At 42.0% G+C, this 23,096-nt stretch overlaps 1 protein-coding gene across 3 annotated transcripts in view; it reads left to right on the top strand.

The window, feature by feature from the left end:
* The window catches only part of SATB2 (SATB homeobox 2), a 166,436-nt gene that overhangs the window by 111,655 nt on the left and 31,685 nt on the right, over window positions 1-23,096 (top strand). For 2 of the 3 annotated variants that reach the window (XM_073306320.2, XM_073306319.2), the window contains exons 8-10: window positions 6,109-6,321; window positions 10,700-10,855; window positions 22,638-22,835. In XM_073306320.2, coding sequence (XP_073162421.1) covers window positions 6,109-6,321; window positions 10,700-10,855; window positions 22,638-22,835 — 567 coding nt within the window. The remainder of the gene's footprint in view (window positions 1-6,108; window positions 6,322-10,699; window positions 10,856-22,637; window positions 22,836-23,096) is intronic. The other variant, XM_073306321.2, reaches the window with a different exon arrangement.

The following is a 23,096-nucleotide window of genomic DNA, read 5'->3' as shown; positions in this document are numbered from 1 at the left end:
TACTCTGAAACCTAATAATATAAGTGTTGCCGTTGGAGAAATGTCATGGCAAAGACTTGTCTTGACACGAAGTATACAGAATGTGAAATTCCTTTATAAGCCTGAGGGCTGATAAAAGTGAGAGGTTACAGAAGGACAGTGCACCTTGCAACATTCCTTTTCTATCTTTTGATTGCAGGTAGTAATGGTTTATATCTAAAATTGGTCATTTTAGTACGGTAAAATTAGATTTCGCTGCTGGATACTGTGGGGTATAGTTTCAGTATCACCCACTAGGGATGAGTTCAGAGTTCTCATTCATAAAAAGGGGGGTGGCGTGTCTCAGCACCTGCCCTCCTGCAGGAAAAGACTGCTCGCCCCCCAGGCGGGGCGCTGTCACCGTCGCTAATCCCTGAGAGCCAGAGGCTGAATTTGAAGGAGCACCAAAGCTTCTGGTGCTCATCTGAATCTTATCCAGACCTGCTGGGAAGTGGAGCTGGCTTTCTCATGGTTCTGATTGGGCTTGAAATGCCACGACAGCAAGTCTTTCAGGGTACGTCTACACAGCAACTAGCCGCCCTCGGCTGGCCCCTTGCCAGCCGACTTGGGCTTGCGGGGCTCTGGCTGCCGGGGGGTTTCCCTGCTGTATAGACTTCCTGGCTCAGGCTGGAGTCCAAGCTCTGGGACCCTCCCATCCTGTCGGGTTGTAGAGCCCAAGCCTGGGAGTCTACATGGCAATGAAACAGCCCCACAGCCCGAGCCTCACAAGTGCGAGTCAACTGGCACTGGCCAGCCGCAGGTTTTTCTTTGGGGGTAGACATACCCTCAGTTGTTTCAGCACTTTCCATGCTGCTCTTGTCCAAAGCCAGGAAGGGCAGAGGTGCACAAAAAAGAAAAAGCAGTGTGAAAAAATTATCCAGACTTTTAAAACCCTGTCTCAGAAAGACAGGCTTGGGATTTGTTCACGTTTTGCCCACGCTATTCAACTCCACACAGGCTGTGGCGCAAAAAGGAGAGGCTGTGGTTGTCCTGAGCCTTGTTTGAACCTTTTAGCATTAGACTATTCTTTTTGCTCCTGTGGCCCTATGCATTGATTTGGCCCACACGGCAATTTAATTTCCACCTTCAACACAAACTGCTTCTGAAATGCTTTGCTTAAAAAAACGAGGTGTGGGTTGTTGTTTTTTTAAGCCAGGGACAATAGAATCATTCTTTCCATTGAGTCCTTTATCAGTTCCAGGTCCTGATCCAAAGTCCATTGGGAAGACTGCAAAAAGATTCCTGTTTACTTCAGCGTTGGATTAAGTCCATAGGTTGCCTGGCAATTAAAGGTTACAGTCAGCCTCTATTGACTGAGCCAGGCAAACCTAAATCACCACCCTTTCCAGTACCACCCTGGTTCACATGGGTCCAATCCCCTGAGGTGTGGAGCACCCATAGCTCTGGTTGCCTCCACTGTGGACATCCTCTCTTAGGAGGTGCACAGCACTTTGCCAATTGCTTGTCCACAGTTGATTACAGGACTTCCTTCTGAGGTTCCGGTTGTTCAGAGTGGAGATTCTGTCGGTAGCAAAACCAAAATAAAATAAGATCACAAACAAGGCTCCATAGGACTTGTGCAAAATATTAACTGTCTCGTTTTTTGAAGCCAGTAGTAAAGTTTTGTGAACTAATTCTCAACTAGCATAAGACACTGACAAAATTATTCTAGACTTAAATACCTGCAAAGTTTTATATTTTGATTGGAAATATGCTGCTTTTTCTACCTCTGTGTTTGTTTTCTGTAGTCAGTTATTGGCACAGTGTGTAATAAAAAAATAAAATACAGTGCCTGGCATAAGCCCCAAATGTAAGCTAAGCTGTACACATGTATGATACCTGGTCTCCGAGAATGTGTACAATGTTGTTTAGAAGCAGGGCCTAAATTTACTGTTACATCTGTTTTAATCACTCATCACTTGAGATGGTTTTAAACCAATAAGCATTATGGTGGAAAAAGAAGCACAATTCCTGTCAAAATACTTTTTAAAAGTGGGTATCTTAAGGATTCTGTTTGATTGAAGAATATCCGTTTATTCATTTAAGTTCAATTTAGACTAGACAGGCCTCAGAGTGTCCCTTTAAGTTTGCATAGCTCGTTACTCTGCAAATTGCCAAATGTGTGTGTATTTTTTTTAATATGGGAAATGTATGTATGTTGGAATGAGCTAATTTAGCCATCGGAATTTTATAACAAATGTATGAATGCTGTGGGTTTCCCTCCTTAGCCCCCTCTAGCAGAAACATAATTTGCAGAAATGAAAACAGTCTTTGGCTAGCTTTAGGCTTTTCTCAAAAATAGAAACACTAGGGTTTGTCTGGCTGAGCTGCTTTCCTCACCACACACCTGGTGTATATCATTTTAAAAAATAAATTATGCCTCATTAAATTACAATTAAGTGAAATCACGATCATTTGTTTTTCTGGAAGGAAGATGTTTTGCATACTGAAAGCCTAATTTTTTGCAGGTGACAAAGAGGCTGAACAGATTATTTAGTATCACTTTATTTTTTATAATGTTGCTTGCTGGTTACTTTGTGTATACTCTAATAGCTCAGAATTATATTAATGTAAATGTTATTGCTCTCAAGATATTTTATTGTATTGTCTTTTCTGTCACTTTGCGATCTATCTGGCATTGTTTACTGGTGCACTGCATCACAGGGTTCCCTTCAGTCTTAGAAGGAAATGGGATTTTTCCCTCTGAGTTAGTCATTTCTCATTATCTGTCCTACTATTAACATAGCTCATAAGGCTACCAAACATCCACCCTCATCTTTCGAGGCGGACTGAGCCTCAGTATAACATTTGTACAGCCAAATTTCCCACATGCACAAATGTGATTGGGAATCGGTGTACATAGAGAGCTCAACTCCTCAAAGTTGGAGCTGTGTCAGATGGTGTGCAGTTACCTCGATTGCTTGCACGAGTCTAGAAATATGCATTCCAAAGTTTAGGCACCGGCAGAGCCACTTGTACATGCAACTACCTGATTAAGTATGGAGTCAGTGACTGCACTTGTAAGAAATTGCTGGTGCACTTTTGTGTATGTGTCTGATCTCCATTTTTTACAATTAGACCATAAATTCAGACATGCTGGAGTGAGGGAGAGGGAGTAGGAAGGAGGAAGCAGTGCAAGCTGTCTTAGAGCTGTGGTTTTCAACCAGGGGTCCGGGGCCCCTTGAGAGCTTTCAGGGGGTCCGCCAAGCGGGGCTGGCATTAGAACTTTCTGGGGCCCAGGGTAGAAAGCCAAACCCCACCACAGGGGCCTGAAGCTGAAGCCTGAGCAACTTAGTTTCATGGGGCCTCCTGTGGCATGGGGCAGTTGCCCTGCTTGCTACCCCCTAATGCTGGTCCTGGCTTTTATATGCAGAAAACCAGTTTGTTATGATACACATGTTGTGTGGGGTTTTTATAGCATGTTGGTAGGGGTGGGGGCGCAGGAAGAAAAAGGTCAAGAACCTCTGTCTTAGAGTACATTCCTGTTGCTCACAAGTTTCTTTTTCAAATCAGCCTGGTGCTAGGGAGGAGAAGAAAGGGGAGCATAAGGAAAAATCACCAAATCACGCAATATTTTGGAAGCTGAGGTGGTTTTTTTGTTTTTGTTTTTAATTTGTTTCTGGTATATCCCCAAAACAGCCAGAGAATCAAGAGTTAGGAAACTCCTAAAATTGGTTATTAATTTTTTTATCCAATTTGGAGGGTTTTCCATTTACTCTAAAGGAAAACTGGAGGAACTGGATAGATCTACCTTGGAATGGCAAAGGGCTAAGGTCAAACCTCACAGTTTAGACCTCTAGGACATCCATCCCTCTTTCAGCAAAAACAACGAGGAGTCCTTGTGGCACCTTAGAGACTAACAAATTTATTTGGGCATAAGCTTTCGTGGGTTAAAACCCACTTCATCAGATGCATGGAGTGAAAAATACTGTAAACCAAATATATATTATATCTTGCCTCTTTCAGTTAATCTCTCCATGGGCTTGTTAGTCTGGAAAACTTGAAAAGCATTTTGAAATGTCCCCAAACTGTACTGTCTCTAATACATTTTTACAGCTATACCAACTACACGATACATGGTACTGTCAATGATTTCGGTGGGTAACCGAAGTAAGAGCCGTTACCATTACACTAAAGGGTCTTTGAATTTTCCGATAGTGTGGATCTCATCTCAACAGGCCGGTTGCCTCACTGACCATCTTCTACTTCTCATCGCACGGCCCCAATCCTCTCCCATTTGCAATGCCATTGCACTTCTGTAGCAGCTACCACAGTGGCTTACATACTAAAGTAATATTAGGAAAATGTATTTTTAGCTTCTTTTAAGGAGAGACATTGACCAGTCAGCTCTTGGGGACCACCAGTGGTCTGTGGACAACAGTTTTGTGGCTTCTTCCATAACAGATCATGGTTCAAACATACCTCTTCTGTGTATGTTCTGGCAGTGTGTGAGCAGATGTAAGCAGACATGGGGTGTTTTTTTCTAGACTGTTGGTTTTGTCAATAAGTGTAGTGAATAAGGCCAATAAACACTGGAAAATATTGGCTTTTGGTCACTGGTCAACTGTCTTGGAAATGTCCAACAAGGGTATTGGGGTCTATTTGATGTGAGGGGAGAAAATAAGCCAAGAGTAAATACTTCAGGTTTTCTAGTATGTGGCTGCATGACAAGAGCACTGCAGTAAGATTGACTAACTGTAATGTGATTTCACTGGGCCGTGACTGTAAAGTAACGGTGAGATATATTTTTGACAACGGTTTCCACACAGTTGTTTTTCTGAGGTACCCCAGTTTCCCCCAGTATTTGGTTGGTAAATATTGACCCTTTAACGGTGAAGGCTTTAGGTAAGCTTCATTAGTTATGTAATGGAATTCCCAGCAGAAAGCTTTTTCTCTCGGCAGTATTTCTGGGAGTAATACTTCAGTTTGATAGATTGCTAGGTGGGCAGGGTGTATGAATGTTATGGGACAGAGCAGCCTTTTTAATACTTTGAAATCTCCAACTCTGAGCCTCTTGACTGGCATGCCCAGTACTGAATTATACCTCTTCTCCCTGTGAGTCTAATCCTTCTCTGCTTCTTGCTTGTATGTGAATAAATTTAAACAAAGATGTTGAAGGAAGTTACCATAGTATTACCTTGTGGAAGTGAAACACATATCAATAAGCTGGTGGCAGATATAGTATGGCCTTGTGAGGACAATGGTACATCCTGTACGATCTAATAAATTGCCTTTTGTCTTAGGCCCTGATCCTGCAAAGCACTTAGGTTTGTGCATAGTGACATTGATTTCAAGGTAGTGCCTACAGTTATACATGGGCTTAAGTGCTCTTGTTGATTTTAGGGCCTTATTAAATAACACTTTAATGTCCCTAAATCCTCCTGAATTGAGGGCCTTCTGCTATACTGGCTACCTGCTGGCATGAAAGTGTTCGTAAACACTGAAGGAATGTTATTCATTAATTAATATTGGCATTGCGAGGTCCATGATTTAAATGATGCAGCAAATAAATGATGCAGCAAATAAAGTAACCAGTCCCTGGAGATAGGTTCATATTTGCTGCATTCTCTCCTCTGAGAAAAAATTGTCCAGACTGAAGTGAATGGACTGTAACATCAAAACCCAGCCAAATGCTGTTTTTTTTTGTTTTTTTTTTGTTTTTAAAATAAACCTCCTGTGCTGTTTAAATGTCGGAACTAAATTTACCAAACTTGGCAGATTTGTAAAGATGAACAGGACTGCCAAGTGTTCCCAGCTTCAAGCAGGGAGAGGGAGAGATCTAACCGTTCCTAAAATATTTTCAGGAGGCACCTGGTAGTAATTGCAGTTTTGCCATTCTGCTCAGGCATCTACCTTTCTATCCAGCATCTCTGTGCTCAGATTGTTGTTCGAGCGTTAGAATAGGACATTCCCAAAATAAACCACAGCCCCCAGAAGACAAACACTTTCCTACAAAGCGTCCCTTCTGGAGAACCCTTAAGAATCTGATGTAGGTTCTCAGCATTGCAACCCGCATGGTTACACCAAACAAATTAAAAAAAAAAAATCAACACATGACTTGGCTTTTTTTTTTTTAATTTTTTGAACCAGGGATTGCTGTCAGAGATCCTGCGTAAAGAAGAAGACCCTAGGACAGCTTCCCAATCCCTCCTGGTAAACTTGAGGGCAATGCAGAATTTCCTCAACCTGCCTGACACAGAGCGGGATCGTATATATCAGGACGAGAGAGAGAGGAGTATGAACCCCAATGTGAGCATGGTGTCTTCGGCAGCCAGCAGTCCGAGTTCTTCCAGAACCCCCCAGGTAAGGTGCAACCCCGCTTTAACTTTTTCTTTGGCTTGAGATCCTGCACATATCTTGGAGAGGGGGCTTCTCACTATGTTCCTGTCTGTTGTTCCCTGCACCTAGATGTGTCTTGGAAATTTCTTCTGTAGGGTTTGGAGTTGCTGTTAAGAGGTGTTTATTGGCTGTCAGCAAGGCACTGTAACAACTTTAGCTATGATCCATGTCATAAATATAAAGTGGTATTTCAGTACACAAGAGAGGATACATGTGCTGTGTATACAGAGTAATGGTGTATGTCCACTGTATGGCTACGACATGATGGATTATGGAAAGAGCCGTGTTTCTAACTTATGTCCTACATTGTTAGTGTCTATTACAGTGGGCAGGGCAGAGATAAGAGCTGGACCTGGGTTCATGTGTGATTTGCAGTGAATAAGAGTGTGTGGCTGACAGAGTACATGGCTCCCAATGAATGAGAATCGCATCGAAATAAGTTTGCTCAATAGTCTGCCTCATCAGAGTCCTTATTTTAGAGGTTTACTTTTGTAATTACTTACAAGTATGGAGATGTCAGGTGGGTGGGGTGTTGAAACAGAAGATCACTGCTTGCTATTTGCCACCAACTATTGTCTGATTGACATAGCTTCAGATTTCTGTACACTTTTATCGTTGCTGTGTTACCACCCACTTTCCTAACTCCCCATATACGATGCTCATCTGTCACTAGAAAAAGAGAATGTGGGCACACAGACTGCAGTGTATTTTCCCCTGCTCGCTGACTGAAAATAATCTCACAGACATTCAGGCTTCTGAAAAAGAGGTGTGTGCTTAGAAGGAGATTGTGATTACAGCAAATTACCTTTGTCATCACAACATTTGCATTGCTTTAATTTGAAATTCCTCACTGCAGAGCTAAGCCAGCTCAGTGCCAGCATTAAACTTGATTCAAAACTTTACTAGTGAATGGGCATGTCTCATCATCCTGCTTTAGTAACTGTAGTATTTTCAAGTCTGTAAAGCATTTAAGTTGTAGTTCTGTGTACATGTTATCTGTGCTTCTAATCTTATTACTGGGTACTTTTCATATCTGAGATCTGTAGCCTGGATGCCGCAACTCTCAGTCCTGTTATTGGCAGTAGCGTAGCACAGACTGATTAGTTATAAAGACATGATTTTGTTTCTGTAGAAACAATTGAGGTCGCTTAAATACATTCTGGCATTTTAATGCACTTTATACCTACACATTACATAAAGGAATTGTTAATTGCAGGTAATTTTCTAGCATACTCTACTCACACAAATTTGAAAATGAATTTTGTGTTGCAAACCCAGGTCATTGGCCTAACTAACTTTATCTTCCCAGTTTCCATCTCATGAAAATAAGGATTTGTCGAGACAACTGTTCTATTTGAAACTTTAAAACATCATAACCACATGTGTTTCTGAATTAATTATTATATTAAAGGATTTGCTCATTCACACAAATGTTCAAGTAGGATAAATTCCACAACTAGAGTTACATACGAGGCACTCTGGCTCCGGGCACTCTAGCTTTCAGTGTGGTTCAATGGATCACGGGAGTTGGAAAACCAGAGTTTGGATCATGTCTTTGCCCCCAACCTGCTGGCGAAGCCGCTTCATCTCTTTGCCTCCTTTCCCCCATCTGTAAAATGAGGATAATGGGTAACACCTTCCCATTTTAGAGCTCAGCATTGTTAGAAAATCTGATTACAAAAGTTTAAAGAGACAAGGCGGGGGAGAGAAGCTGTTGAGCTTGCACAGAGCTCTTCTTCAGGCCGAAGGCTCACTTTACTTTTTGACTTGAATGAGGCAGCAGGGTTTTGGGTTTTTTTTACATATTTGTTTTATTGATGAGCAACAGTGATAGATAGAGCTTTGTGCCCTCAGTGCTTGTCTTTTCCTGAGTACGCCGGGAGCAGCTCCTCACCCTGCAGTGGGCCAGCACAGCGTCTGGGCACCAGTGAAACCCTACTTCAGCACTCGCCAGTGGCATGGCTGTAGGCACCCCTGAAAACAAGGCTGCTGACCAGCCCGTAGGCAGCATGTTTTACTTTGCTTCCCATATACATCGTATTAGCCTGGGTGAGGCCAGTATCTTCTTGATCTCCTGTACAGTGATTCCTGCAAGTGCAGCCTCCCAGCGGAGATGTTCTAAATAAGAAGAAGAGGGGCCTTGGACATAGCAAAGGTAGCTAGATGGGAGAATTGTACTGTCCTTCTAGGAATTATGCTACAGTGCTAGAGAAGTTGATTTAATGGTATTTTGAAACATTGTTTCCATAGATACCAGTCTCCTGAGGCAGTAGTTCTGGGAATGATCTTTCAGTGTGGAGGGTTAAACGAGAGGGTATCATCAGCTACTATTAATATATAATAAGGGCAGTGTGGGGTTGATATAACAGGGAGGGGGAGTTAAGCACCCATCTGTAATTCTGCGCTGGTGATGAAATCCCCGCCGGGGGTGTTTCCTTGGTATGTTCCGGTGTTGTTCAGGACCAACGTGAGGAGCAAAGCACCAGATTAACTCAGCAAAAGGATCTGAGTGCTTTGAAAACAAATTCTGAGAGTTTAAAAGGTTGTTGCATATGTTTGGCCAGCTCTCTCCACTCTGTTTTACAAAAGAGGAAGGTATGCAGCAGTAACTGACCGGAATTAAGAGCTCTTACATTGTTGCTGCCCACTTACCCTCTTCCTTTGCTTATTATTTGCACTGAGAGATTCCAATAACGGCCAACTTTACGGTAGCATGAAGACCGTTTTCAAACCTGGGGGTTGAAAGTTAGGCACCTAATCCCCTCAAGATTTAAGGTGTCATCCAAAGAAGTCCATTGGAACTAGTGGGTGACTTTAGATCTTTGACTTAAGTGGGCTTTGGATGGGGCCATCAGTGAAGATTTCCATGGTGAGGAAAGGATTTGGGGTGGGAAGAGCTAGGAGGAAGAGAAGAGAGGGAGTTCAGAACATTCTGATTGGCCCAGGTAATCTTTCTGTTAACATACAGACATTTGTGCAGTTGTATCCAGCTAAGAATTGACACTAGAAATGAGCCTGAACCAAAACCCTGTCATAACTACCCCAGACTCCAGGGAATTGCAGATATAAAGACAGGGACCAGCTGCAAAGGTTTACAAAGGGCCAAACCAAAATCTGGGAATGGAATACATACACTCAGAACTTCTGGGAAGGTTTGGATCTGGAATGTGCTGTGAGCTTTGCCACTTGGGCTCATTTATTTCTCAAGCTCTTTGCACCTCAGTTGCAAGCAGGCAGTTTTATACTTGTGACATTCATCTTTTCGTTAAGGGATCTTCCTCTCTGGTGCAGGGATTCCAGGGTGAGCTGTTTCAGAGTTAAAACCTAGTTTAGATCAGCTCGAATACCTCTGCTATTTAGCCTCTGGAAAATGAATGAAAGCTGGCATTCGGAGGAGCTGATGCTGCTGACACAGATTACAGAGCGTCCTACTGTAAAAGCACCAGTGGAAGGGCATGTCATCGCTCTTGATCTGTTACTCGTCAGTAAAGTCTTAGTGCTGCTGAGGAAGTTAAAATAAAAATCTTGCAGCAGCCTGGTGGATTGCATTGGTACAAATCTTTTAGGGTTAGCGCAGCCTGGGGAAGGGCTGGCATCCTCCATTATTGTCCTTCATTTGTCACAGAAGCGGATGGGAAATCATTCAATTAAAAGGAGTGCAGTAGAATACACAAAATCGCAATATGAGTTAAGGAGAATGAGGGCGGCACATCAAAGGCATGCCAAAGCCTGGCTTTATTAAATGATTTTTTTTTCATTTCCACTGATTTCCTAGGTGAAATTAGGTGACTGGCTGGCTAGCATAATGATGATCATGATGGGAAACCATACATACTCAAATGACATACGTATAGCTTTAATAAAGAATGAGGGAGACTTGAGGGAGTGCATTAAATTGAGTAATAATTTATTATTTAGAGACCTCTACCCATTTACTCATTTTTTCTGGGAGAATTGGCTCTTCCTCTAAGGTATGCCATTTTTAGAATAAAAAAAGAAAAAGGCATATCCCCATATATATGCTGCATTTGCAGGTTGGCAGAACAAACTTAGTTGTCTGCCTGCAGCTTAGAGCCCCAGCTACCTATCCCGTCTTTGAGCTGTTCAATAAACATGCTGTGGGAGAGAGAGAGAGGGTTGACAGGGCCCTGCACGTCCTATAGGAATGCATTGCAATTATTTCCAATCACAATTAACCTGATTAGAATAATGGACAGGAAGTGTCCCTCTGTAGCTAATGCAGTTTGGCATCAGCTGACTGAAATCCTTTGATAATTTCTGCACAGATGGCTGGGCTGAAAGCAGCACTTTTTTAATTATTATTTTCATGGTCTCTTGGTAGGCCAAAACCTCAACACCGACAACAGACCTCCCCATTAAGGTGGACGGCGCCAACGTCAACATCACAGCTGCCATTTATGACGAGATCCAACAGGAGATGAAAAGGGCCAAGGTGTCTCAGGCCCTGTTTGCCAAAGTGGCTGCCAATAAAAGTCAGGTGAGTGATTTTTTAAAAGAGCAAATTCTGGGGCTGGGATTAGACCCTTCTCCTTCTCCCTCCCACCAATAAAAATACATCTGTTCCTGCAATAATAATAATCTCTGGGGAACCTGTCATGTTTTGTCTTTTGCCTCCCTGCTGGTTTCCTTTTCCTTTTAAAACAGGTTGGAAAAGGGACCAGCTCACAATCCCATGTAGTTGGTACTGGTTTTGTACATATTGGGGCCCTCTCACTCAGATGCACACACCTCCCTCCCCACTGTGGTACGTAACCTAAAATTTCTGGTAGTGGAACAAGGACCCTCCAAAGCTCCTCCTCATTTGGGAGATAAATTCTTTATTTTTCTTAAATGCCTAACTGTGGGAAACCAATGGGAAATTGCATCTGAGGCAGATATTTCTTGTTTTATGTTCAGTATATACTGTGTACAGTATTGCCTTTTAAATAATTCACTATCTGTCCTTGCCATTGTACAAGGAGGGGTTGGGGGAGAAGGGCTAACACTTAGTTCACTTAGACTAGCTCTCACCTTGGATGCAAAAAATTCATACTGGGGAACTCAAAGTGGGGCTAAAATTCTTGTAGGAATCAATGAAATGGAAATTTTATCCAGCTGTTTACCAAAAAAACGCAAACAAACCCCAACCAGAATAGTTTTATGGAGACAGTGGGGGACAGAGTTTGGTATAGGGCGGACAGTGAGTGCGTTGGTGACTATTAAGAGGGATATGTTTAAGTCTGTGTGAAAGGGGCAGTTTTGTTATGAGATGGCATCAACCGCGGGGGGGCGGGGGGTGTTACCCATGTGCACACTCTCTACTCGTAAAATATATAAATATATTTTCCTTTCCTTCAGGCAATAAAACAATACTGTTCAAACTGAAGTAAAATAAATCTGATGAAAATGTTGAAAGGCATCTAAACAAGGCATTAAAAGCCATTGATACCATTCTAAGAGCCTTACTCATATATGTATTTATATCCTGGCATAGGCTGATTCCTTTCCCCTTTCTTCATTTTCTCTTTCCCTTCTTAATTGTTATTTCCCTTTGCTGTCTTATGTGGAGGTGCTTGGGTTACAGCTCACAACCCCCCAAAAAACCCAACACACACACAGGCACAATATGAAATACATAAAAGGAAAATACCATGGAACCCTTTTAAACTGTTAAATGCATAAAAATCTCATATACCACATGGCAAAATATAATGAGAACTGGAGCTGTTAAACGAATAAAGCTGTTAAAAGCATAATGCCACTTGGCACAACTACTGTGCATTTAACGGTTTTCCACTGTGTAATAAATGACATATGTGGTAAACGTGCAGTAAATATAAAACCTGCACAATTGATTTTGCAAACGTGCCCCTTATTATTTGATTCATGCAAATATCAAAGTTACACACACAGTCCGGACAGGCCAGTTTTTAATAAGGAGCTTTTAGCACAGACTGAAAACCAGTCTCTCTGAGGTTTGGCTCAAAATTGCCTGCAAACTTCCTGTCATTTTACCCAGAGGAATCTTGAAATAGAGGCACCGAACCACCCAAAAATAATTTGGGTGGCTCACCAGCATCAGTCTGTGCCAGTTCAAATGCTTAAAATGAGCAGCAACTGAGCCCTCCCCTGGCAGAACTGAACACCAGCCGTTCTCCTGAAATGAAAATAAGCCCATTCCTGTCCCACTTGAAAAAAGAAAAAAAGACGCAAAGTTTGAAAGTGTGAAGCAGAAGGTTAAAAGAGGACCCACGAATACTCTTGTCTGGAATGAACTAAATGTAAGGTTGTGTTGAACGTCCCCCACAGCAGCCAGTTCAGAAGGGATTCTGAGCTGATGTTTGTTTGGTTTCACAGCCCTGCCAAGGCAGCATTGCCCACTCCTTGTGGTGCTCCAGCATTCACCGTGCTGAGAGGTCCTAGCTACCATGACATGCTGCGGGAGTGTGGAACTGTCTTACACGGGGCACTGAGGAGTGCGGACGAATAAGTGATTGTCCCTGAAATAGAAAAGGAGTACTTGTGGCACCTTAGAGACTAACAAATTTATTTGAGCATAAGCTTTCGTGAGCTACAGCTCACTTCATCAGATGCATTCAGTGGAAAATACAGTGGGGAGATTTGTATACATAGAGAACATGAAACAATGGGTGTTATCATACACACTGTAAGGAGGGTGATCACTTAAGATGAGCTAATACCAACAGGAGAGCCGGGGAAGGGAGAAGAAAACCTTTTGTAGTGATAATCAAGGTGGGCCATTCCCAGCAGTTGACAAGAACGTCTGAGGACCAGTGGGGGGGGGGAATAAACATGGGGAAATAGTTTCTTTGTGTAATGACTCATCTACTCCCAGTCTCTATTCAAGCCTAAGTTAATTGTACCCAGTTTGCAAATTAATTCCAATTCAGCAGTCTCTCGTTGGAGTCTGTTTTTGAAGTCTTTTTGTTGTAATATTGCGACTTTTAGGTCTGTAATCGAGTGACCGGAGAGACTGAAGTGTTCTCCGACTGGTTTATGAATGTTATACTTCTTAACATCTGATTTGTGTCCATTTATTCTTTTACGTAGAGACTGTCCAGTTTGACAGTGTACATGGCAGAGGGGCATTGCTGGCACATGATGGCATATATCACATGGGTAGATGTGCAGGTGAACGAGCCTCTGATAGTGTGGCTGATGTGATTAGGCCCTATGATGGTGTCCTGTGAATAGATATGTGGACACAGTTGGCAATGGGCTTTGTTGCAAGGATAGGTTCCTGGGTTAGTGGTTCTGTTGTGTGGTATGTGGTTGCTGGTGAGTATTTGCTTCAGGTTGGGGGGCTGTCTGTAGGCAAGGACTGGCCTGTCTCCCAAGATCTGTGAGAGTGATGGGTCGTCTTAAAATAGAAATAGAAGTGTGCTGCACCTCCTCTTTTCCTGAAGACCCTTTACTGACCACACCCATAGACTAGCTGTGTGCTCCAGTAAGATTCCCCAGCTAATGTGATGTGGGGGTGACATTGAACACGAGTTGGCCTGAATTCGAGGGGCTAGGAAAAAAGGAAAGCAAATGATTGGTTCACTTGTGTGGGACATTCCCTTCCCTCCCCCATCACGCGCGCTGGGGCTCTCAGCAAATAACCTTACATTCATTCATTTAAGAACTAGCAATGGGTTTCACTCTGTGTAGCCTAACTCTGCTCTCCTTGAATGACTGTAAGCATTACCATTGATTTCCATGGGAGTAATGCCACTCACAGTGCTCTGGAAAATCCGTATATTTGCAGGGGGAATAATATTTGAAAGAGAAAAGAAAGAAAGAGAGAGAGAATATTAAAGGAGAGTCTGATTGCACTCTTCTCCAAGGTTCATTCCTTTGCTGTTCTCCCTAGGTTAGGCTTGCTTTGTAGTGTTGCATAAGCTTCCCCTGTTATTTTCCCTCTTCCCCAACTCTGACCACCGGGATCAGTCCAGTTTACTAGTAAGGCAGTTGCTCTTGTTCTTTCAACCGCAATACCTATGACTGTGAGATTTTCACAGTGTTAACTGACGGTGAGTATCAGACAAGGATGTTCTGACGTTTAAAAAAAAATCCTTAATGTTGAGCTGCCTCTCACACAGCCAGGAGCCAGCGGGACCCATTTCTTTTGCCCTCTTCCTGGAGAAAGAGTTGGTACCCAATGAAAGTGGCTGCTTTACTTTGGATTATCCACTGGTGGAATGAATTGGCCTCTAATTTAATGCCCATCCATCTCTGTTCTTAAATCCCGTTGCAGGTTAGGTTTAGCAGCTAGAGAAGTGAGGGTTTTGGGTTCTTAGGAGAACACAGATTGTGGTGTTTGGAAATCAGGGTAAATGAAAGGTGTGGGGCTTCAAAAAGGGAAAGGTGCAAAGACAATATGGTGATAGCCTTCTTTAAGGAATTTAACCCCTGTAATGATCTCAGTTCTGAGATCATTAATCTCAGACTTTCTACTTAACAACCATTTATGTTCATTATGTGTATATTTTTATCTAAAGTTTGATCCTTTGCAGTTTAAATACAGGCATTTATGGCCTGATTTTCTGATGTACGAGAGGCCAATACCTGCTTTCACTCACACCTGTATAAATCAGGAGAAACGCAACTGAGCATCTCTGACTTACACAAGTGTAGCTAAGAGCAGAATCAGGCCCAATATGTTTCTATGCTTACACAGTTTTAAAAACATTAATAAAACCCAGGAAAATTAAGTACAAAAAACTAGGCTAGTGATGTTGAGATGAAATGCAAGGAAACTACTGCAGGCCATGGAGCGTTTCTCAGTGTTTCCCAAAGCAGAGCCCTCTTTTCTGTACTGGAAACTCCTGCCATCTAGCTGGGATTTATTTGGGCCCCCCTTCCCATTTAGCAATATGGCCAGGGCAGGTTTGAGTCCCAGATTGAGAACCCATGCAATAGGGCAAACACAGGTATGTCTACACTGGAGCTGGAGGTGTCATATCCAGCTTGGGTAGACATACCTGAGCTAGCATGCTAAAAATAGCAGTGTAGCCATGGTCACACCTGAGTACGATCCCATCTGAAACCCAACGTGCGTACTTGGGACAGCTAGCCCGTCCTGCTGTCCGTGCAGCCTGTCTATTCTGCTATTGTTAGCATGCTAGCTCCATCAAAGGTATCATGTATATGTCTACCTGAGAAGGAAGTTACATCTTCAGCGGCAGTGTAGACATAGCTTACTGTGCTGCAGTCCTCCTCTGAGAAAGGATCAAAGATTCCATAAGACCTAGGAATAAAGAGGTTGAGTTAAGGACACGGGGGTGTGGTTAACTCCAGAAACTCCTTGCTTTTATCATTTTCTCTCTCCTCTTCAACTCTATGAGGCTATATTTAGTATGGTAAGGTGATTCTCATTTAAATAATTATAGATATATTTTGTACCCCTCCACAATCCTATAAGTGAGCATCTAATTAGCTGTTAATGAACATGCACAACAGGTCACATATATCCTACAGTGTAATGCACTGGAAGGGTATGTCCGAACTCAGATGTTCATTTTGTGTGTGTGTGTGTGTATATATATATATATCACTGTAGTTCCAGAGAACCTTTATGGTGCTTATGAATCTCAGTGTGTGATGCACACCCATTTGATTCATAGTTTGGTATTATTATTCTTTTACAGTACCATAAGGTCATATGGCAAACATAAAAAGATAAGCCCCTGAGCCAGTGATCTTAAATTCTCTGTGTACCTTTACGGATGGTCTACACTAAAGCTGTAAGTCGACCTAAGTTACACTAACTCAGTTACTGTAACCTAGATTGACTTACTGCTGTGTCGATAGGAGACGCTCTCAGAGGGGTGGTGTACAGACATCAACAGGAGAGCGCTTTTCCATCGACTTAGCGGGTCTTCACCAGACCTGCTAAATTGACGCTGCTGCGTCAATTGCAGCAGTGCCAATTTAGCTGTAAGTATAGACAAGCCCTTAGACACCAGTGTCTTCTCTACAATCTTCTCTACAATCTGTTTAGACACTTATATGTCCATTACGCATAGTTACTGAGTACCTCACAGACATAATGAATTTATCCTCACAACAACTCCATGAGGTAGGGAAATATTATCCCAATTTTACAACTGAGGTGCACAGATTAACTGATTTGCCCAAAGTCACACAAAAAATCTCTGGTAAAGCTGGGAACCCAAGTCACAAGAGTTCCAATCCATTGTCTTAACCACTGACTAGTCTTACTCTCCTACAGGAGATATCCTCAGTGTTGTGCTCTTTTGAACTCTGGGAACCTAAATACACAAAATCTTTCAATGTCCCTTTTATTCAGGAATATAGTACCAGGAACTGCAAAAAACTTCATTTCTATTAATCTAGGAATATGCCAGGATTTGAAGTTACTATGTAAAGCCAATGATTTAGTGTTTAGTCTGAAATTTTGGAAGAGGAAAAAATATTGATCAGTTTTCGTTAGTAAATTCAAGGTATAAAATTATTAACCTTGAACTGGAACAAAATGCACTGTGTAAAGCTTTTAAGGTTCAGGTGACCTCCTCCTCAAGAATTCATTGAAGCCCGTGACAGAACTCTCCATTCTAGTTAGTCTTTTATCCATTTCAGCTTTCTTGATTAGGTTATCTCGAATCATTAGGGGTTTATTTATTTTAATAGACACTTATTGGATTCATGGAAAGAGAGTTTGGCGACTAAGGAACAAGAGCTGAATATTATCTGGCTCATTTCGCACTGCGGAAGAGTCCCAGCCAAGTGAAGAGAAGAATGCTTTCTGCGCTTCTGAAAGTTTGGTCCAGGGAATTCATGCGATTCCGTTTAGAAAGTGATATTTCTGTGGCTAATGGCGTAACATTAAAAAAAAAAATCTTTCAAGACATACATCAAATGTTGCTTTTTTTTTTTTTGTCACATATGTTGACATTTTCTGCACTGATGATGTGGGTGAGGAAATGGCCTTTTACATTTATTTTGAGAGGAATCTTGAATCACTCTCACTAAAAACTCTTCATTTGCCTACTCATACATTCACAGGAATCCCTGGAAAATGTCAGTGTAGAAAATTCTCAAATTATTTTTTTTTTAAAACTGAACACCAGGAAGCACAGAATCAGTTTAATTACATGCCTGCAATAAGGCCTGATCAGTGCTGAAAGCATGTCAGTATCCTGTGCATGCATCTATGCTGTGTCTAAATAAGTTAGGCTGGGCAGCCGGCTGCCTGTTTCTATTGTGGACATCCATAGACATACTTCTAGGAACGTAGCCACTGGCTTCAAGACCAATATGTCTAAGTCTGGACTTTTCACCTAAGCTTTCTTAGCTCTTATATTGACTACAAGTGGGGCTCTGCCTGCATAGAACATTGGGGGTCTTTGTGTGCACCTTCTTAAAGCTTTTCTAAACCTAATCTTATCTGCCTCTGATACCCCTGGCTTCCATTTTACTTAACCTCCTCCTCCTCCCTCCCCCGTGCTATGTTAAGTATTACAAAAGTAAAAGGGTCAAGCCGCTAAAAAGGGATCAATGATAAGTGACAGCGAATAGGGCTTACATTTGTTGAACCAACTAACCCGTCCCTCGAGGGGATTCCGAGTGCACCAAGCCTAAATGCTTTAGTGTAGCAAGCGGGCTGTTCGTTTAACAGCATAAAAACACAGTGGGAAAGGTTGGCCTCCTGCAGTTTTTTTTGTTTTGCTATGGGAAGTGTATTTGATTAGGGGAGAGAGAGAGAGAGAAAATAGGACATTAGTATGATATTATTAGTTTTATCTAATAAAATGCCTAGAAAATCTTCATCCTTTTTGATTGGAACAACAGCAAAAACAGAGGCCAGCTCTTCTTTACAGTTCCTTTTAACAAGATGCATTTAGAGCTCTGCCCAATTTAAGTTCAGGTTTTGGGGTGAAAGTAAAGAATTTATTAGCAAAATTCATTGGTAACCACAAGTACTGGGTGTGCCTGAACATAGAGCCAAAAGCATCCTTTAATTGTGGTGTTTTCCTCCTCTTATTTTTAATGGAAGACATTGCCCGGTTTAAGAACGTGAGAGTCAGACATTGAAGGCCAGATTCTGCCATCCTTATTCACCTTGACTAGTATCACCCTCCCTTGGTAACACTGTTGAAATCACTGGGTCTGCTTGCATAGTAGAGTACCACTCAACATGTGCATGGGCAGGAGCATCAGGAGCTCGGGGAGGAGACATCTCTGTGAAGAGTATGCAATTTTTCAGTCTCTCAATAGGTTCGTTTAAGCTGGCTTCACTGGTAAGCACACTGAAAAGTAGCTCAGGCATTCTGGGTCAGTGAGGTAAATGAAGATGGGGTAGAATCTCCCTTTTGGTTTCTCTAATTTTTTGTTCCCCACTCCTCTTTCCCAATAAATCAAACCACGGATGAAAATCAGCATGAACTGCCGTACCTCTGTGAACGCCTGAATCAGCATTTCTTAAATGAAAATAATTCTCCTGGAAAGCGCCATGTAACATATACAGAACTACACAACCACCACAAAACCACCCCCAAAACAACAACAACAAAATCCACCAAACACCCAATCTGAGATTTTTAACAGAAAGAGGAGATTTGTTTATTAATAATTCATGAGTTCTCATTGAACATGCACGAAGAAACGGTGCTATTCAATAGAGAATACTGTCATCTGTCACTGTTTTATTTGACATTTACACTTTTTTTTTCTTTTTGCCTGGTACTGCAAAACTTCCTTGGATGGCACGCTAAGATTGTTTAAATGAAAAAAATCCAAAACCCCAGTGCAGACTCCTCATCTTTACCTAGAGAGGGTTTACTTGCAATTATAAAGGGGTGAATGTGTATGTTTGTGTGGTAATGGCTTAGTGTTTTCTGACATATTAGCTATGCTGCTACCTAATAACAGATCCTTTAGATGGATAGATAATCCCAAATAGATAGGCGAGTGAATGAATGCTTGAATAAATAGAGGGATAGAAAAAGAGCGTGTGAAAGAATAGTTTTGATGTAGATAAGTGTACAAGTGCAATAGAGGGTGAAGGGGAGGGGGAAACAAATAATGACTGTTGTGAAGAAAGCTGACACAAAAAAATTGCCACTGCTGATGCAAAATAAATATTTATAAATGGCATCAGAGGGAAATCCAGTCGTATAAAACATGAGCGTAAACAGGGCATTTAGCACAATGACAATTCAGAGGTAGGAGCACCTTGCAATTTCTTGCTAATATTAGGCTCATGAAAATCTTTCTGCACTGTGGGTTAGTTATTATTTATAAAAATCACAGAACCAGCTGATACATTCATAAGCTAATTATTGTAGCAGCTGGGTACACATGGTGCAATATGTCTGAGCCTGTGAAGTATCACAGATTTCTTGGGGCCTGCTGGGGGGGAGGGGTGCTGTTGAAGGCTAGATCCCTTAATCTGATCAGCCAAGCAAATACTTTGTAGGGAAACTGGATTAATATTCCTCTAAATACCATGAATGTGCTTTACCTTCAGAACTGGGCTCCCTTAAACACACCATTAGCGTATCTCCATTGGGGAATTGAGAAGTTCTCAGGTGTCCTAAGGACAGGGTCTTTGCCTGGTGCCTTCCTTTGCCAGAAATTAATTTGGTTTGCTCATGTCTGCACACATGGTCACACTGCAGTCTAATCCTCTCCCTAATAGCTCCAAGGTCAGGACCTCGCATGTTGCTGGGCAAATTGAGCCCTATACTCCTTAAAGACTAATGGCAGAGAGCACGCAGTCCATAATGAGGCCTGTAGTGTTGTTCTAAGTGATTGTAATGAGCGCAGATTATAACGGTGCCTATAAATCAAAATGCAGCAATGAGTGTTGTGCTAGACATTCCAAGTTTCATCCGTGGCGATGGTACCACTCAGCTGTCACCTGTCTCATTTCAAATTAGGGCTTCCCACAATGCAACTCCTGCCTCCATCAGAACAGCAGGTGTTCTCATCCTTAAGGTCTGTATCTCTCAGAACTCTGTCTTTTAACAGATGTAGGTTTTTGTTTTTATTTTCTGTTTAATGATTGGTCTTCATGCTACAGCATCCCTCGGGAGATGTTAAACATACCTGCTTGAAACATTTGAAAGAGTCCAGTTGGAGACTTATTCAGATCAGTAAAAAGGATGGAGAAATAGGAGCTTATTTTTTCCACAGATGGTTTATTTTCCATTTCAAAAATTGTTTTCTTTGTACAAAGGAACCCCTGAGAAAATACTTTGGGTCTGGAAGATTTTTTTTCTTTCTTTTTTAAGATACAAAGTTTTGGGTGTTATTTTGGATGGAGGAGAACTGTATTAGAAATTCAGCCATCACCTGACTCTGAGCTTAGCTAAATACCAAGTAAAATACTTTAAAAATATCTATATATTTTCCAAGCAAATGATTAGATATATTGTTTTCATCCCCCCCCCCAACCCCCAGTTTATTGCAAGAAAAGATCAGGTCTGCACAAATGTGGCCTCTCACTTGTAAAAACAAGGCAGTGTTGTGTTACAGATTAGTTTATAAATCCCCAGTGGCTTCACAGTTCAGTGCCTACAGCTGCTGCAGATGGGCCTGGGTTTTTGTCTCTTCTCTGTGCTGCAGCCGGCAGTTGAAGGAGAAAATGGAATGATCAGGTTATTAACATGTAGGCCGTGAGGAAGAGGCTGCACAATGAGAACAGCTGGTGTTGCTGTCTTGGCTGATGCAGCGGAGATAATCAAATCTTCCTTTTTGGGGCGGGGGGGAGGGGGTGAAGGCAGAAGACACAGTGGAGAGTTAGACAAACAACACTTACGATATCATATGGGGGTTTTACAATGCACATTAGGAGTCATCACTGGCTTACAAGTTGTTATATGAAAATCTTTCCTTTTTTAGGAAGGACTGTATGGGCCTTTAATGAACCGGCCTATTAAGTTTTCTTTGGTTACAGCTTGGAAATATGCATCCTGGGCTACTTCCTGTTCTCTGCATTTAACATCGATCTAGCTGTCTATCTTTTAGGTATTTTAAGGTGCCTGTCAAAATGGTGTCTAAATGCCGAGTTGTAGCTTGGAAATGATTAGGTTATAAAGTGACTAGGTAAAATATTTTGACAAGAGTCAGTAAGCCGCATTGACAGCATCCTTGGCGTTATTTTCATATACTCCATCATTTGCATTGCATCTTCTCTTGCACAGGCACAAGAAAGAAATCATATCCTCAGTGCTAAGTAGGATACATCTGCCTGCAGGTGTGAACTGAGCCAACTTTCAGATACTTGCAGGTGCAGTTATAGTTAACCTGCGCAGGGCCCAAGGTCACAGACAGCCACGCTCAGTGCACACACGGGACCAGGTGTGTGAATGCCATTAATAAGCCTTGTTGTTTTGCCCTGCAGTATTCTTTATGGTCTACAGTCAGCTCCTTTCTTGGAGTGCACACTTTTCACTCTCTGGGAACCTTTGTTTCTTGGCCCTTATGGAGAAGCCCTATAGTATTTAACAGACTGCTAGCTTTTCTATAGAATTTCAAGCTAACCTATAGAAGTATAGAGCAGGGATATCATTATCCAATATTACACTATATAGGTTGGTTTAGAAATCTCTTCAGCAGATATCATTGTCCATAGATTTTTAGAGTAATTCCTGCAGAGCCCTATTTGTCTCATTCTCATTAAATTTGATAGGATTTTTCCATAAGGCTTAATCTTCCTTTATAAAACAGGCACTTGATTATTTACACCTGGTCAAGTTTTATTTTGGGATCTGAATTGGAGGAGCGGATATTATGTAGCAAGAGCTAATCAAAGAGTTTTTACTTGTTGGTGTTTTTTATCAAAAGTTTTCATTTAGTGTGTGGGGACAGGACTTCTGAGTTGGTCACTAGCAGATGTCAGGGGCCACAACCACCCTCCCCTTGATGTATTGTTAAGTGTTGCAATAAATCAGTGGTTCTCAACCTTTTCCAGACCACGACATCACTCCCCTTGCTGTGTATTGCTAAGTGATGACTAAAGCTTATGCTCAAATAAATTGGTTAGTCTCTAAGGTGCCACACGTCCTCCTTTTCTTTTTGCAGATATAGACTAACATGGCTGCTACTCTGAAACCATTGATTTATGGCAACCCTGGTTTGCCACAGTTAAACCCAGTTAAATCTGTGGAAATCAGGGGGGCTTCCATGACAGATCAAGGCAACAGAACTTGAAACAGTGTATCAGCAAAGCCTGCAAGATAGCTGAAGTTCATTTCACATCTGCTTCATCAGTGCTCGACAAGTTAACTACTCTAACCCTTTTGGTGCAGGGATGGCTGTGTGAGCTGCTCCGCTGGAAAGAGAACCCAAGCCCGGAAAATCGCACCCTGTGGGAAAACCTCTGCACTATCCGCCGCTTCCTGAACCTTCCCCAGCATGAGAGGGATGTGATCTATGAGGAAGAGTCCAGGCATCACCACAGCGAGCGCATGCAGCACGTTGTCCAGCTCACTCCTGAGCCTGTGCAGGTCAGAACGCTAACCTCCCATTCAGTGGTTCTTTGTGTTGCAACAGCTGCCCAAGGTAGAAAAGAGCAACTGGTTCCAGCTACCATGGGGCTTGCTGGTTGTGTGTGTGTATGTGTATGTTAGGTTACCAAAGAAGAGGTCAAAACAAACTACTTACACTGGCAATAAGTGAGGGTAAGACTCAATAGGAAGAAGAGCTGGTGGTATTTTGGGACCTACCTAATCTAAATTTTTGTGATTTAGTATTATGGCTCTGAGTAG

Source organism: Lepidochelys kempii, chromosome 11, assembly GCF_965140285.1.
Source record: "Lepidochelys kempii isolate rLepKem1 chromosome 11, rLepKem1.hap1, whole genome shotgun sequence".
In the NCBI taxonomy this organism is placed as follows: domain Eukaryota; kingdom Metazoa; phylum Chordata; order Testudines; family Cheloniidae; genus Lepidochelys; species Lepidochelys kempii.
The sequence above is the reverse complement of the archived record's forward strand: the minus strand, read 5'-3'. Positions and strand labels throughout refer to the sequence as shown.